Source organism: Ylistrum balloti, unplaced genomic scaffold (assembly GCF_031769215.1).
Source record: "Ylistrum balloti isolate Yb309-2 unplaced genomic scaffold, AGI_CSIRO_Ybal_v1 Utg370780, whole genome shotgun sequence".
NCBI lineage: Eukaryota > Metazoa > Mollusca > Bivalvia > Pectinida > Pectinidae > Ylistrum > Ylistrum balloti.
In genome coordinates this window covers 338,941-357,539 of record NW_026782456.1, presented here as the reverse complement: position 1 = coordinate 357,539, position 18,599 = coordinate 338,941, and the positions used below count along the sequence as shown (strand labels likewise).

The 18,599-nt window shown below is 36.1% G+C and overlaps 1 protein-coding gene across 2 annotated transcripts in view; it reads right to left on the bottom strand.

Moving 5' to 3' along the window:
• Positions 1 to 1,492: 1,492 nt before the first annotated feature.
• The window catches only part of LOC132558354 (microtubule-associated tumor suppressor 1 homolog), a 60,773-nt gene continuing 43,666 nt past the window's right edge, over positions 1,493 to 18,599 (bottom strand). The window contains exons 12-17 of one of the 2 annotated variants that reach the window (XR_009554542.1): positions 8,907 to 8,980; positions 8,224 to 8,322; positions 7,969 to 8,088; positions 7,339 to 7,436; positions 2,682 to 6,959; positions 1,493 to 2,643 (exon numbers count right to left, since the gene is read on the bottom strand). Coding sequence is in view for 1 of the 2 variants with exons in the window: in XM_060222901.1 (XP_060078884.1) it covers positions 5,888 to 6,959; positions 7,339 to 7,436; positions 7,969 to 8,088; positions 8,224 to 8,322; positions 8,907 to 8,980 (1,463 nt within the window). In the remaining variant the exon portion in view is untranslated. Of the gene's footprint in view, positions 6,960 to 7,338; positions 7,437 to 7,968; positions 8,089 to 8,223; positions 8,323 to 8,906; positions 8,981 to 18,599 lie in introns of both variants that reach the window. The other variant, XM_060222901.1, reaches the window with a different exon arrangement.

The window sequence follows — 18,599 nt, the reverse complement described above, 5'->3', positions numbered from 1 at the left end:
CTAATACAGACCTAACGTGTTTTAATGCAGACCTTATGCAACCAATGCAGACCTTATCCGTAACTAATATAGACCTAATGTGTTTCAATGCAGACCTTACCCGTAACTAATATAGACCTAACGTGTTTCAATGCAGACCTTATCCGTAACTAATACAGACCTAACGTGTTTCCATGCAGACCTTATCCGTAACTAATATAGACCTAATGTGTTTCAATGCAGACCTAATCCGTAACTAATATAGACCTAATGTGTTTCAATGCAGACCTTATCCGTAACGAATACAGACCTAACGTGTTTCAATGCAGACCTTCTCCGTAACTAATATAGAACTAATCTGTTACTAATACAGATCTAATCTGTAACTAAAACATACCCAGTCTGTTATCAAAGAAAAATTATCTTGTTCCTAATGCTAATTCAATCTTATAATGCAGACCCAACCTGTTACTTGTGCAGACATTACCTGTAACTAAAGAAGTCCTAGCCTGTTACTAATGGAGACCTGACATGTTACTAATGAAGACCTAGCCTGTTACTAATGGAGACCTGACATGTTACTAATGAAGACCTAGCCTGTTACTAATGGAGACCTGACATGTTACTAATGAAGACCTAGCCTGTTACTAATGGAGACCTGACATGTTACTAATGAAGACCTAGCATGTTACTAATGGAGACCTGACATGTTACTAATGAAGACCTAGCCTGTTACTAATGGAGACCTGACATGTTACTAATGAAGACCTGACATGTTACTAATGGGGACCTAGCTTGTTATTAATATAGCTCTAAATGCAGCTTGTAATATGATTTGTGGAAGAATTAGCATTTTACTTAACAATACCTCTACCTTTAAACTTTACTTGACACTTGTAACTTGTAAAGGTCATCAATATGGTATTGTAGAAAGTTACTTACTTTACAAGCGTGTACATGTTGATAAGTTTGTGACTTGCACCCTGCCATATTCTGTCATCAATCATATTTGATTAACATGGAATCAAAATTTGATATGCCCTTCAAAATTTACATTTATGTATGTGTGGAAGTAATTGATGTATTATGGTGTGGCTTCTGTCCATCTGTCTTACAGGTTTGCTTGTCTTGAAATCTCAAAGTTTCTAAATCATTTCTTTCAAACTTAGTTATAATAATTACTTCAGCTTAATCAAAATACCTGTTCAAAGCATATACAAGTACATATGTATTCATCTTTCTCAATGTGTTATAAGGGGAGGCAGCCTCATTTTCTTTTCCATTACATGCAATATTCCCTTGTAATTTGTAGTTCATGGGCTGGAAATATACCAATGACTTTGTTAAGGTTACACATTAGCAAGGCCACACATTGTAAGGAAACTGCTTTCTCAGTGCTATTTTGATAACAACGTTACCTTTTCATTTCTGTATTTATATTCAATTCATATGATATGGGTGGATATTGTTCTGTCTCATGGTACATATAAAACAAAATTAATAAGTCTTTGAATGAAGTTGCAGCAAATACATTTTATTATAAACAGTAACTTGTACTGGTTGAACACAGTTTTTTTGCTAATAACATTAGCAAAGAATGTCGCTAAATCTGACCATACAGACAATAAGACAACAACAACCTTGCATACTCTTACACTGACACACACACTCTAAAGTAGAGCTAGTACACTGTACACTGACACATCCACTCTAAAGTAGAGCTGGTACATATGTACACTGACACACCCACTCTAAAGTAGAGCTAGTGCATATGTACACTGACACACCCACTCTAAAGTAGAGCTAGTACACTGTACACTGACACATCCACTCTAAAGTAGAGCTGGTACATATGTACACTGACACACCCACTCTAAAGTAGAGCTAGTGCATATGTACACTGACACACCCACTCTAAAGTAGAGCTGGTACATATGTACACTGACACACCCACTCTAAAGTAGAGCTGGTACATATGTACACTGACACACACCCTCTAAAGTAGAGCTGGTACATATGTACACTGGACATGCCCCAGCACATATATCCAGGGTGCATCTGATATACATGACTCCTTCAAACCTGTATATACTGGGCCTTCAACATTCAGTACTCACTCAAACCTGTATATATTGGGCCTTCAACATTCAGTACTCACAGCTGTGTATACTGGACCCCTCAACATACAGGACTTACATGTATGTAATGGGCCCTCAACATACAGGACTCACTCAAACCTGTATATACTGGGCCTTCAACATTCAGTACACTCAGCTGTGTATACTGGGCCTTCAACATACAGGACTTACATGTATGTAATGGGCCCTCAACATACAGGACTCACTCAAACCTGTATATACTGGGCCTTCAACATTCAGTACTCACAGCTGTGTATACCAGCCTCTCAACATTCAGGACTCACAGCTGTGTATACTGGGCCTTCAACATACAGGACTTACATGTATGTAATTGGCCCTCAACATACAGGACTCACTCAAACCTGTATATACTGGGCCTTCAACATTCAGTACTCACAGCTGTGTATACTGGGCCTTCAACATACAGGACTTACATGTATGTAATGGGCCCTCAACATACAGGACTCACTCAAACCTGTATATACTGGGCCTTCAACATTCAGTACTCACAGCTGTGTATACCAGCCTCTCAACATTCAGGACTCACAGCTGTGTATACTGGACCCCTCAACATACAGGACTTACATGTATGTAATGGGCCGTCATCATACAGGACTCACTCAAACCTGTATATACTGGTCTCCTGATATTAAGGATGTTCGCTACTTTACCCAACCTCAACATGGAATGACTATATACAACCTTCTCCCATACACACTTCCTAAATAAGATTTACATTACACTAATGTACACATGGAGATCCATGTTTTAGTCTTCTATGATCAATTATTTGATGGTTGTAAATATCTTTGAGAATATCAATGGCAGTTCCTTTATCTTACATTTGAAATCCTTCATCAAAACCCCAAAAAAGTTAAAAATGATTGTATGATTTTTATTTTTCATTGATGAATCAAATTTTTGAAACTAAATGTGTGGCACAAAGAGAATGTACTGGTTTTCATCGAAAACAGATTATAGTTGACTCTAATTCACAAGTTGCACATGATTCACTCATGTATTCCATCCTATGAAGTAGCCAAAGTTTACTGCCCCTCAAAAGTACCAAATTTTACAATACTGGTATATACTGTGAGTAATGAGTGATCTATTTGGTCCCATTTCTTACCATTTCATGAAACACCTGCTAGGGTAGTTATAAACAGATGTGTTTGTAAGACAGGATCAAATCGTGTAAATGAAAATTAGGACTTACTACATCTGCTTTATACTTAAGATCCATGTCTATTTAAAAAAAAAAATTCTATTGAAGTCACGTTTCATTGAATAAATGTGCCTGGGACAAGTAATATGTGAACAGGAAATTGTATAAGGAAGTTTGAAAATTACACTCTCTTACATCTCGATTTTCACACACAGTCTTAAGTACATGTAAATAAATATGTAGATCAGCACTATGTAACACAACATCAAAATTGTAATATTACAAATCACAATGACTACAAGTGGGAAAAAATGCCCAGTCCGTCTAATGTAGGCTTAGCATTTAATAAATATCCTGTTCCGACATTTCTTACATAAATACAACACATATACAACCACAGAACAATTAGGACGTATAGTGAATACATGTATAACAATGTGACTTCTGTATTTACAATGATATATATGATAAAGGTAAATAATTTGTGAATCAGTATGATGGTAATTTGTGAGTCAGTATGATGGTATATTTATAACGAGTGAAGTATGAATATTTGTAGAGCTAATTACAATTAAAATCTACAAAGACAATGAAATCCTGAGAAAAGTACTGGAAGTTATATAGTTCTAATCCAAACCAATTTTACAAAAAAGATTACATTTGTAATGACAAAATTGAAGAAGAGAAAAATGTCAATTTAAAACAAGTGAAAAAATGAGTAAAAAGCACATATTGTGAAAAGCGAGGGGACATAACTCTGACATAATTAATGTCCCATTGCTACACAGCTGTGAAAATGTAACATAAGAATTTGAAGTTTTGAGGAAAAAACGGCATGACATAAACATGTATGGTTAATGTACTGAGATCATCAAATTGTAATTGGATTTCATTACAGTCAGTCATATCAACATCTAGTTATACAACAATGGGGAATAATTCATATCTCACAAGGGAAATAACTGTGTTTCCGAGTGTTTCTGAAAGGAAATCATTCATATATATTTCACAGAGGAGAAAATGCTTTGAAAAAAAAATTGCATACCTATAATTAAGTACATTTTCATAATAAATCTGTTTTTATGTAAATGTTATTAATAAATATTAGTCTCTGTGAACAGACTTGAATTATGAAGAATATATATTTGGCATGCTGAAGTAATTTTCATCACCATTCTGTTTGCTTATTTTAACAATAAAATACTGTTTAAACCAATGGCAAAGTTGATAAGTATATATCTGAATAATAATGCCCGTGACATTGTCAACATTTGATGACATGTCCATCTCGGGAAAAACTTACAGCATATGTCAAACACATGATTATCATGATAGATGACTTAACAATGGCACAAAAAATGACATCTGAAGACATTTTCCATTGCACAATGTAATTTGTAAATGCCAAACTCTGCATAATGTAGAATCAGAATTTTACCTTTCTTAGATCATGTGTAATCTGGAAATTTGTGCAATTCAGAAACGTTTTTACATCAACTAAGTCACTCTATTTTTGAACCTTGTGTCATCAGGATATCTTCATATATCCAACATCTAAATTAATAAATTTCTATCAGTTTTGTACTGTGGACCACAACTTGTGGTGTTTGGAGTGAACAAGTTACCCTGTACTGAAAGTAGCAGTAAGAGTTTGGGTAGATTTTCTTGTCTGGCAGTGACAACTTTCTTAATGGTGTCACATTCAGCATGGTATGTATATATTTATAATCTTATTGCAAATGTCAATATATATTTAATGGTAATTCCTGAACACACCCACCAGACATTATGTACCATGAACATTTCAATTTTCCATTGAAAATAATCAAACAATATCTTCATGAAAAAGCACCTTCTAATTAATTAAATCAAGTCCATTGTAACCAATCTTAATTAACTCAACCAAACTCTTGAGTGAATTACCTTCCCAACTTAATGAACTAGAACATTCTATATTGCAAATGAAACAAAAAAAAAAAGTAAAAAAAAAAAATAAGAAAAATAATGTACAAACTGACAGGTCCTCGAAATTTGGACTTGAAATGATAAGTTTCGCTGCATATCTTTTCTTTAGCGCTATTTAATTTTTCAGCATATAGTGAAGGTGTTTTATACAAAGTTCATCCTTAGTACCAAATTTCCTGTCTTTACAGTTGTGCAAAAGCTTGCATCATTAAGGGATTCTGTATATATTATGTTATCCAATAATTATCACAGACTATTCAGAGAGATCCAGGATTGTCTCCCTTCCTATAGTTGCAGCCATGCTAAACATCAATATTCTGTTTACAATTTCACTCTTAATCTGTTTAAATCATTTTCTTGTACAATTTGTCCTAACTGTGTGCAAGTACAGAAAATATCTAGACTAAAGAAAATGCAAAAATTGTTGTAGAAACGAAAATAATCTCTACAATTTTCCCATATCAAAACACTTTGAAGAAAAGATCCCACTCAAAACTTTTCAAATTGCAGTGTGAGAAAAAGTTATCGAAAATTGTTTACCTACAGATATTCATTAAATGTAGGACAAAATTCAACTCTAACACACTTGTATGGTAGAGTTTTATATCATAGGAGCAGTAACCTAACGACATCACAAACATTAAACTGTTGATTCCTGGCGACATGTGACTGTTACCACTTCCTGAATTGTCTGTCCATCATTGTCCTTACCCTCTCTAGAGGGCAGCACACATTCGGCACTAGAGGATGCTGATATCCCTTTCGAGGATGTCATTGACTCTGTTTGCCATGCCTCAGAGCCGTTCTGTTCCAGCAGTGTGTCGCTGGTCTGACTAGAGTCCATTGACTTTACAGAGTCCATTTTCTCATAATCCCACAAGAGGGATGATGAGTTAGAGTAAGCGTTTGACTCAGTGGAATGAGACATATCCGACGCCTGATCCTCCCCCTGTTCTTCTGTTAGACACACACCCTCATCCTGACCAGACACTTCCTCACTCTTATCGCAGTCCACAAATGGTAGATCAGGCATAGTAATACTTCTGCTGGAAGTGAGAGTCTTTGAATTGTCGCCTTCATCATCCTGCCCGAGGCAGTCTGTTGACTCTAATACTGGGTCGTTCTCTCGGGAGTCGAAGGAAGACGAAAAGGAAGTTAAGCTTCCTTCCATTTCACAGGGATGGGGTGGTGATGGGAGGGCCTGGGGCTCCTCAAACACATCCACATCATTCAGTGACTGAATCAAACGATCCGTCCTCCCATTGGACAGCTCTCCATCATGGTAGCTGTGGTGGAGTGGGGAAGAGGAGGTTGAAGACGCAGAACCATGAGGACGTTTGTGAAGAGGACTCCCTGTTGGGGACGTTTTCCTGTCCTCTAGAAGATAGTTGGCAGACCTCCTCTTCAGTCTCTTGTCTCCGTCATTCTCTGATGGGTTGGAGGAAAGAGAACGGCGGTAAACAGCATTCCTGTTAGCGAATCTATCATTGTCACACACAGCAGGTGAGCGTGTACGACGCCCCAGCCCTGGGGAGCTAGCCTCTGGGGTGGGAGATTGACTTCCAGCACTCCATAAGTTTTCTTGTGATCCCAGCTCCCCACTCTGGTTCATTTTCCAAACAAGCTCCTCATAGTCCATGGACAGACGTTTGTTTGCCTTATTCTCTTTGTCATACTTCCTCATCAGGATCTGACACTTTCCATGTAGTTGTCTGAAAAGTCGACAGTACCATATTAATAATAACTCTCCTGATTGTACAGTATACAGTATACTGCAGTCAAATGCAGCATCAATAATTACAGCTAGAACATCACAATGTTTCTTACTACAGAATTAACCTGAATTTACAACACCTTTTGACAGTCTATATAACCATAGAGTAAAAAAGAAGAGAACCTTTAGTTATTTATTTCAAAACAAAACAATGTCCTCCTGTAACCTAGAAGATGATGTGTTTATTGGGCATTAGAACTGAGTATATACATAACAAACACTAATGGCAGATTATTCTAGTCAAGAAAGTCTCTGTATTCATCCATTAGCATTACAAAGTTATTCTGGGCTAGTTAGTACTTATTGTAGTAACCTACTTCTCATGGTCAGTCTTCATGCTGAGGATGGCCTCAGAGTTCTCAAGCTTCTGCTGTAGAGCATTCACCTTCTCCTTGGTTGCAGCCAATTCCTCCACCTGAAGGGAACAACAATATAGTAAAAACAGTTACACTTTTAGCTGATGTAACAACAGGGAATGGACCATTTATCGACTAACCAATAAACCAATAAATCGACCTGATCTGCTTCCTGTATTGGAGAATCTGTGAGATAACTGATTATATCAGCTTATCCTATTTAACTCTATTGATTTGGTAGCAGAGGAAGCAACCATTCCTTCCGTCATAACATTTCAGATGGGTGCAATATATAATAACCTACTTGTTATGGGTCCAAAAACTTCCAATGACTTATTCACAAAGCCATTTGACTTCAATCATACAGAAACTTATATAGTAAGTGTAAGGCCATTAAGGCTTGTGCTGGACCTCTGATCTAACCTGTACAGGATACTTAGGACCTGACCTTTAAAGGATATTTATGACATGAGCTGGACAGGATCTTTAGGACTTAATCTGTATGGTATCTTTAAGACTGACTTGTACTGAATCTGTAGGACTTGTGCCTGGTTGTCCTCAGGACCTGACCTGTCCCTGCTATAATCCTACCTGTTTTTCCAGTTGCATGTTACGCTGCCTCAGCTTCTGTATCTCCTCGTTCCTCATGTCCACGACAAGTTTGAGACTCCGAATCTCCTCTGGCATCTGTCTGAACGGTGCCAATGCCATCTGTCAAAAGAGTTTTGATTTCTTGTCACCAGTCTTTAATTCAATCAAAACCAGTTTGTAATCACAATTAGCCATAAATAGGACCTTTCCAAAGTTTATAGCAGAGAAATAGGTGAAAGTAAGTGAATAACATACCTGTACTTTATAGTCCGAGTCCCTCTGAAGCGCCTCCTCACTCATCCTGGCCCGAACTCTTAGGTCGTCACACTCATATCTCAAACTCTCCACTTTGTCCTACAGACAGAAATATTAAAATTTTATATCTACATTAATATAAATGTTCTTCAGATACAATTACTGTCTGCTGTTTACAGGTCTAGAGGCATCAACAAATTACACTTCCTGTAAGCATTCTAAAATGTATTGATCATGATTTTTGTAAAACTTAAGTCATGTGATTTTGGTCATTGTAACATTGGTCATGTGATTATGGTCATTGTAACTGGTCACGTGATTTTGGTCATTGTAACATTAGTCATGTGATTTTGGTCATCATAACATTGGTTATGTGATTATGGTCATTGTAACAACTGTCATGTGATTTTGGCCATTATAACATCTGTCATGTGATTTTGGTCATTGTAACAACTGTCATGTGATTTTGGCCATTGTAACATTAGTCATGTGATTTTGGCCATTATAACATCTGTCATGTGATTTTGGTCATTGTAACAACTGTCACGTGATTTTGGTCATTGTAACATTAGTCATGTGATTTTGCTCATCATAACATTGGTTATGTTACACTGATCTTGTAAAATTGGTACTGAACTTTAATCATCGTGAAGTTTGTTCATAACAAGTTTGTATATACATACAGACAGATTCATCTTCATACTCTCAAATCTGTGAGTGATGTCCTCCAGCTTGTCACGGTGTTGCTTGTGGAGTTCTGAAATACAAATATGGCATGACTAGACAAATTCAGATGAGCTCCACATTTCACAGACAGAAAATACAATGACAACATCACATAATTAACATCCATGTACAGTTTCTGAATACTATTAATCATGGAGCTGTATTCAAGTGTAACAAAAGTCAGGATGTAATCTAATTATTGAAGACAAATGTCATAATGTAAATACACATTCCAACATTTCATATCATGCATAGGTACATCATATACAATAATATACCATCATATTCCAGTGGAAAGGTCTCTCCCCATTAAGTACTAAGTGAAGAGATACATTGGTATATGCATCAATGAACAGAGTTACGAGGATTTAATTCAGTTCAAAATGTTTTTAGAGTAACATTACCAGGTTGTATTGCAGACATTGGGAGACTTTAAATCTTTTATTAATAACTTGTATTAATGTGAAACATCAATTGACTGTGACTGAATGACATTCCAGGTCTTTCAGCCTGGGTCTGAAGTAAACTAGCTAGACACACAGGAAAATATTATATGTTTACACCTGAGTGTGTATATTTGAGTATAAAGAGGAGGGAAGTGAGACCTCCAACGGACAATTCATGACAAACCTTATCTACTAGTCAACTTAACATGAACAAAATGGACTCTGTGTTTCAGTCTCACCAGCTGAATTATTAAGTTGACAATCAATTTGTACCGACTATGACATGACAAATCCTCATTTATAAGGATCCCGTTCTGCTGATCTAGGAGCACCTGGTGAAGTCTCCTGCAATGCTCAGTCCTCAGACAGACTCGAGGATAACGGAATCCTACCCAGTCTATTCTGTTACACTGGACACTACGATAAAGTTTATCATTGTCTTACAAAACATACAAACCAAAATCTTAACCCTTAAACTTGGCACCAACCCAAGGTATTTCACCTAAATACATCTGTCATCCGAAAACTCCATTGTCATATTAGATACAGGAATTTTTTCAGATCTCAGGTGTGACATATTCAAAAATGTCTTTTATTTCAGAAATCTTTTACTTCAGTTAACACATAAAGAGTGTACAAAAGTCTTGCTGACTCAAGAATGTGTCTGAAGTTAAAACAATATAGCTCTGCAGTACTGTAAAGTTACAGGGTACAGAGGAGACTTTACTTACAAGTGTTCTACACTAAAGTTGTTTTTCTACTGACGTAAACTAAATCATTTTAGATAGCAATTTATAATGAAAGTTTCATCAGTAAACATGATTTGATTGTGAGATAAGAAATGTGTCTGTGTCATTCCTTACTTATGCCCAGCAACATGTATTCATACCGACTAGCCCCACAAACTAATGAGCATAAAATTAATTTGAAAGTGTATCAAAATTTAGAATTTCACTAGCCTGATGCTAATGGAATGATTCTACCATAAAATATAAAACACTCAATTCATAAAAACAAGAAACTTAAAACCACCCCTCCATAACAAACAATTAATGGTTTCTGACACGTGTAAGCACATCTTGCACTCCCATCCAGTGTATTTTTTATAGAGCTGCAGAAATGAACTTAAACATTCAGAAAATGTTCAAAGGAGAAGAAATGACATTACAGTAATGAAGATTTTCCTTCCTGAGATGTAATCAACGTCAGAGAATTGAAATAGACATTAACTAGTGGAAACCAACACTGTAACATCTATTTCAAAACTTACATGTGCAGTTAAATAGAAATTATTTACATCTGTTTGATTTGTGTTGCTGGTAATACTCAGGTTTGTGAAGTGTAGAATTAGGCTAAGATTGACTGACCAGCTAAATGAGATAGACTGGAGTGTTATTTCAATGGTCACTCATAGACTAAAGACTTACACATCATAGCTATTGAGCTTAATTCTATAACATAGATATTTCTTTTAGATAAACAGATTCTTTCATTTATCCTATTTTGGTAAAAGAAGATGATACTGGTTATGGCAATGATGTAAAACCCAGTAAAAAACAAACCAAAAACTGTGACTTTAAAAAATACTTAAGTAATGATATCATGGTATTCTTCATCCTTTAATTTACTGTCTTTGTTATAATTGACATGTAAGCAGCAATCCCTAACAGAGTCGTTGGTTGTTTTTGTTTTCAATCTAATATTCTGTCTATATTTCAAATTAGTCTAACAATTTTTTCAATTTATCTCACTCCAAAATTTAAGATTAGACTTTCTGTGAAATTAAAATACAGAAATTTTGCACATTTTCTGCACCTTCAGAATCATTCTTTAAGATAATTATTATCACCACCCCGACTCCTGGCCTACCTTTCATGGCTCCAATGATGGTCCCTAGTGGTTTTTTGGGCTTTCCATTTTGCGGTGTGCCCTTCATTTTCATCAACTTGTTACACTTATCCATGATGCTAATTTGTGATGTTCTGTCAATTCACATATATAAACCACATCCAGCTTGAGATACCATACTACAACACTGACTTTTCCATTTTTACTGACGCTGGCTCGAACATGAAATACATGTTTAGAGTGCTATCTGCTCTGTCATCATACCATAACATGCAAAATAAGCTTGGAGTTTTTGCTATGTGATGAACAGCCAGCTTTCAGAGTGAGAACAGGTGAGTTTCAACAAAATTTCCAACAGGCTCTTTTTATTCAATCTTCATCTTAATCCTCAAGTCTAGTTAATTCTGTGCAGTTTGTATAGCTTTCTAAGCAGCCAACAGCATCTCACAAAACAGTTCGAATTCCACAGCAGGGTTTGTGTCTGCACTACTTACAAATTGTTCAGGGTAAATGTGAATATCTAAAACCAACAAAACATATTAAAAAGCAAATAATTATGATAGTATGGCCTTATAAGTCCTGTACACACTGTGGGACACTTATTAACAATACTCAGAAACGGTTTGAATGTCACGTCTTGGTAGGTTTTAGTCACAGACCCCAGGTATCAGACCTCAAAATTCAAATACTTAAATACTGAATATCAAAACATCAAATTAGGTCTAGAAATTTTATCTTAAAAATGAGGTCCAAAACATTTTCGAATAAAAACTCCTGTTTGGGTGCAGAAATTCAATGTCAAAATATTTGCTAGGTCAATTCAATGTCGAAATATCTATTAGGACATGTAATTTGGTCTGAAAAGGGTTTCCAAGTCCAAGTTTTCAAGGCCTAGTTAGAGTGTCAAAATGTTTTGGTCAGGGTGTGACGTATACAGTTTGACCAGGATAACAAGCCAAGATCTACCAACACATTCCTCAATCCACTCCGAGATACCAGACAAGACACACTGTTTCTCTCCAGGTTGTCAGAATCCTCGCCTGTTAGTCTCAAACACTAAAAACATTACACAACATTCAAATAGTGAGTGACACATCAGTCGTGTTTAAATCCAAGATCTGCACTAATGTCGCCGCCCTTGAGTGTCCCTTTAAATACTCGGGTTGGTTTTTCAATGTCCCTTTAACTTGGTCCTATAGACAGAAGAGCACGGGTGTTGATCATTACGCCAAGACATACCAATAGGTCTCCTTACATTTATAGCCCCAGGTGAAAGTATCTATCCATATTTGCGTTGCTCCATTTCAGATAAAAGTCTTAAATGGAATTCAAACTTTATGATACGACTCTCAACAGGTTTATTGTTCAGTGTTCATATAAACGTCATGTCCTCCCTCTCTTCAGTACATAATTACACAATATCTCTCCACCTTCAACTCGCTGTGCTGACTTTTAATCATTCATATGTAGCTTTTAAAAATATCCGCAAAAATTGAAAAGTATCATACAATCCATTTCAGTACCTTTTGAATGCTGTTTTCAGCCTATATACTAAATCCAAAGTCTGATACACATGAACGATATTTACTGGTACTCTCTGCAAATTGTACAAGCCAGTTACCTACCAAAGTTACCTGTATATGATAATCATGTTTATATAATCACTGTCCTTTAAACATTCATTTTTTTTATTTATTTACATTAATTAATAATGACACATTCCTGGTATTGATCTGTAGGTAGGTGTTTCATACAATAGATCCGACTACCTTATAGAAAAGTTTTTGGCTTAGATCCACACCTTTCATTTGTGTCGGATACCAATAAAATGAATACGCAGAATGGAACGTGTCTGTTTTGCAATATTGACTGTTTACAGTGTTGAGATTCTGTCTGTAAATCTCTGAGACAGGATTCATAACAGAAAGTTTTAAATTTCAATTCAAAGAAAACTTTCATGTGTAAGTTTGGGATCTTCAATGTGCCATATCACCATTTTAAAATGCGGGTGTTTACCTGTAAACTTTGATATAAGCACAGGATTGTAATGTTATAATTTCGCTATTCAATAGTAGGCCACCAGCTATCTCCAGTAGGGCCCCGATTACTGATTTCACATTCTAGTCAGCAGATATGAGCAGAAAAATCAACATCAAACAAGCTTTAAAATTTGACGTAATCTTAATCCAAAAAAATTACAGCACTCTGCCAGCTAATCCAGTTCATGAAAACCACACACTCCTCTGGTAGCTTTCTCATGTTTGATCTTGATTAAAATAAATGCTGATCAAAAGAATACAGGGTCTAGTGTTCATGATCTTGCCTTGCCATGTTGTTTGAGAACGTCTGGAGAGTAATCCGTTGTAATAGGGGTGTAAGATGATTTGGAATCACACAATCAATCTTGACTTACCTGGCTAAGTAGTAATTAAAACAAATCAATATCTAATTAACCAGGCAATTGGATCAGACAGTCAATAGGGGAGTTATGCATTAGAAAGTTCTATCCATCATGGAACCTTCAGATAAAGTATGTTCATTGTTATCACTGTAACAATTTATTATGTCCAGACATGTACCTACAAAATTTCTGATATCACCTGTGACACCTTAACCTCACAGGTAACAGTAGATATATATGTTAAATACATTCACCTATTCATCAAAGAAAGTTGTTAGTACATAACCTTGGATCTCCTGGTTATTGAAAGATTCCCTGGGGTAATTACACTGTAATGTAATATGTAAGCAGAGTTTCTTTCTTAACTGAGCTCAAACACCAGCTAGAAGCTCCAAGTTGGAAATCACAATCAAGGTTATATATGTAATTTTCCAGGGAAGGCATCATGAATCAATTCCACGTTAAAAGTCATTCAAGTAAAAATAGCCATGTTAATTTTTTCAACACGCGAAGAAGAATCCATTTCAAGGTAAACATTTAGACTCCATGTCTACATGTAAAGATCCAGGTTGTTGATACAGACACAGATTTGCAGGTTTTCTTGCAGCACTTGTACTAGAACCCTCCCACAATATCCAGGTCTACTTGTGCTATTTAGTACATGTGCAGACAATACTCTACAGCTGTTCACACAAACTAGCAAGTCCATCAATAATTCATTGACCTCAGCAGTTTTAAATATCTTCTTGTTCCTCCCCTGAAAAGACTTCTTCATTCACATGTAGGGTACACAATCATTTTTCTTATCTCCTGGGACTTCAACCCTCGCTAAACGCTAAACGCTAAACATCCACGACTGTCAAAATTGTCAACAAAGTTCAGAGCAGTGTGAGTGTGGTGTTGATTAACAGTGTTAAGAGTCTGTGGTGAGGCACTCTAGAGCCATCACTCAGAACACAGGTGATGTGTTAGCACTATTATCATCACAGATGGTAGATAGCAGGAAGGTCTTCAATATAACTAGGACTAGGGAAAATCTATTAGTGTCACATATTGGAGTATAAAGTTAGCAGCATCCCAAAGTCAATACATAATCCTATAAGACTCTGTACAGTGTATAAAGCTGGGGATTACATTGCTGTCGATTATGAGACAGCACTGTATCCTTAGCTATACAACTTACTCCTACATGTAAGTTATAAGGTTATCCTACAATGGCCAATTTTCCTTTCATCTCCATCATGATTCTGCCATCACATTTACTGGTTGATGATCTGATCCGTTTTTCACTTCCACGTGATATTGTTGATCAGCTAACATGTTTCAATATATCCAACATGTGATAATATCTCTGGCAACTGGATATGCAATTCTGCAAAATCATTTTAGTAGTTGAATTCTTATATACTGTATTTATCTGACAAAATTCCATGTCTGGTAAAAGGACCTCCCATAGCTGTTTCTGATCAGTAGAATTACAATGATATTGTTCTGTAATAAGCCCACTCTTACTCGGAGTGGAAGAAAAGTGTTAAAACCCTTATTGAAGGATAAATACAACAATATAGTTTTATAAAGGCCTGCCACCACATGTCACACAGACTTGGATAAATTATATAGATCTGGTACCACAATGTCAGACAGACCTGGGTCCTTTAGTCCATACAATTGTCCCTACACTGTCAGACAGATCTGGGGTCTTATGGTCCACAATAACTGTCCCTACACTGTCAGACAGACCTCGGGTCTTATGGTCCACAACAATTGTCCCTACACTGTCAGACAGACCTGGGGTCCTATGGTCCACAATAACTGTCCCTACACTGTCAGACAGACCTGGGTCCTTTAGTCCACAACAATTGTCCCTACACTGTCAGACAGACCTGGGTCCTTTAGTCCACAACAATTGTCCCTACACTGTCAGACAGACCTGGGTCCTTTAGTCCACAACAATTGTCCCTACACTGTCACACAGACCAGGAGACAGAGATAAATGTCTACCAAAAAATCAATTACAAACTAAACCTTTTGTAAACAATCTGTTTTGTGTAAAACATATTTCTGCATCAATTTGTATGTTCACCATCTGTTAATTAGCATTTACATAATAATAAATTACTGTATGCTGAAACAAAAATCCTGTTCCCCACTTTTCTGTTGCAATCATGGTCAAGATAGTTAGAAATACTCATAGAAGTCCAGGATCAATGTTACCAGAAAATGTCCACAGGTCCAAGGTCAAATTATTACAAAATACCAAGATGTCCAAGGTCAAGGTTATCAAAAAATGTCCACAGGTACAAGGTCAAATTATCGCAAGATACCAAGATGTCAAAGGTCAAGGTTATCAAAAAATGTCCACAGGTCCAAGGTCAAATTATTGCAAGATACCAAGATGTCAAAGGTCAAGTTTATCAGAAAATGCACAGCGGTTCAAGATTAGAGTTATCACAAAATACCTAGAGGTCCAAGATTAGGAATATCATTAAATACCCAAAGGAGTCCTTTGAAATTCTCACTAGTAGAGGATTTCCAAAATATCACAAACTGCTACAAGTGAGCGTTTTTCCACAAATAACCCTGTTCCTCCACAACTGTCATGGTCTACACATACATCGTCAGTAGTGAAGCAGCAGAATCCTCCTACCAACAGCACCAGACCGAATCACTAGTGAAGCATCGGAATCCTCCCACCAACAGCACCAGACCAGATCTGTTTTAGCTGAGTTATAGTAATATTGGTACCCTGACTCATACTCTTTATTGATTCCAGCCCTGTCTATTCCCCAAACTGTTGATCTCTTCCTAGATTCACATATCCATCAATTAATAATACACCACTATTTAGCATGGTATCAGTTATATTGTTGTCCTCCAATCTCCTTCTGATAGCTCTAAAATGGTTCTAACTTCTATAGCAACAGTTCCATGTGCACATATAACTGAGATAAATATCTGCATAAGGAAATGTAGAAACTAGTATTGAGGTTCATGTCAACCTAGCTGTATAAAATAAACACGATGCAGACAGAAATCTGGAGAGAAACTGGTACTACTTTCAGTTGATTAAGAAATGAAAATTTAAAAAATTTCATTCATAATTATTTCAAATACCACAGGTGATTAATTACCAAATTCATCCACCATTTCTGGTAATAAGCTCGCCCATATCTATGTCTGGAATGCTTTTAAATACTATTCTCATGTAAAAAGTCATAAATTATTTCCTACCTTGAATTGGACCTATGAGTTCATACACTCTGAGCTTGTTTTAGGAAAATAAATTATACAGCTATAAATTAAAATGAACAATTCTTTTGAGAAACAAGATTTCAAACTTGAGAACAGCAGGTTCTTCCCACCTGTGTTTAATAGACTTCGAAAGTATGCACAACTCCTGTGTTTAAGTTTGACATTGTCATGTTCAGCAGCCATCATGCTATCTATCAATACATGACTATAGTCCTTTACTTTCCTATTTTACAGATATCAGAAACATGTCCCTACACATCCCTGCTGTGATCAGTAATGCTGAACTACACAGGATGACAGCTGTATGACTATCAGTAAGTATAGGAAAGAGATCACTGATCCATCTGAAACTCATATTTAGAATTGAACTCGGGACTGAATCCTTTATAATCCAATCATTTTATTTTTTTTTTGCTTTTAAAAAAAATGATGAGTATTCATATATAAACTGACTCGTTGTTATTTAATCACATACATGTAGTATTATGAAAAGTAAATATTGATTAAAATATTTCCATATTGAAGTTAAACAAATGTGTAGTTAGAACACAACTCATACCAAAATATCAGAAGTTCATTTCAGTTGGAGAGGAAAATCTATATCTATACAAACGTCAGTTTCACAAAGAAGTACTGAAATCTGTGTATTCTGCAAATTGGTTTAAATATGATGGTCCTGATCAGACAGAAACCATGAAACACACAATTATCTAGCTTTACATATATTAAGATCAACATGAAACAGTACCATGTTATCTGGATCTAAATTTACAACGAACATATTTAATACATACGATAAAAGGTACATAAGGCCTGCGTTACTTTTCATGTCTAAACTTATTGAAATTCTAAAACATGTTGGCAGTTGAAAAACTGATCGGTCGTTTCTATGTAAGAAGTAGACGAGGTGATGGAGTACATTCAGTCTGGTGATGGGGTAGATCCACATATAATCATATGCTTTCCTCATAAATCATCCTTTAATGGTGAAACATCATTCATGTCTGGTATCAAAATTTCAATTGTTTTTCCATAAAACTGAACCTCAAAACCAAGTTTTTAAGATTTTAATGCAGCCAGTTTGAACTCTGTTTCATTAAAAATATGAGATCTGGCAACACTATCAGAAGGTACAACAGATACATAAAAACTCCTGGAGGGAGAGATGTAAATGTTGTTCACCAGAGATCATCCACACACTTCTGATAACTACACAACAGTTCCATTTTTGCGTTTGCCTTTGGCAAATAAAAAGGTAAGAAAATGTAAGCAAAGGTTTGATGTTAAATCTGAAATATATCTATTATGGATATTGTGGCAAATATATCACTTGATGAATTTGATAAAGTTTTATATAAGGGCGAAAAAAAACCCTGCACAAAAGCGAAAAAATAGCCCGGGCAGAAGCTCTTAACGACCAACAAGGCTGTGCCAACTCAAGCCAAATTGTGAGGTATGAGTTTGACCACTTGAGACCATTTAGTATCACTACAACAGGAGTGCAGCACTGTAAAGAAAACTCCCATGTTTGGTATATTGATCTTCAGAAATCAGCTGCATCAGTCTACATTATAATGTTGGGTTTTCAGAATGACACACCCTCTGACAATGATGATAAAAGACCGTGGCAAAATGACACTTAAAGTCAGCATTATATAATTAGCTCGTTAACAGGTACCATGGGAGTTATTCCAGAGCAAGCT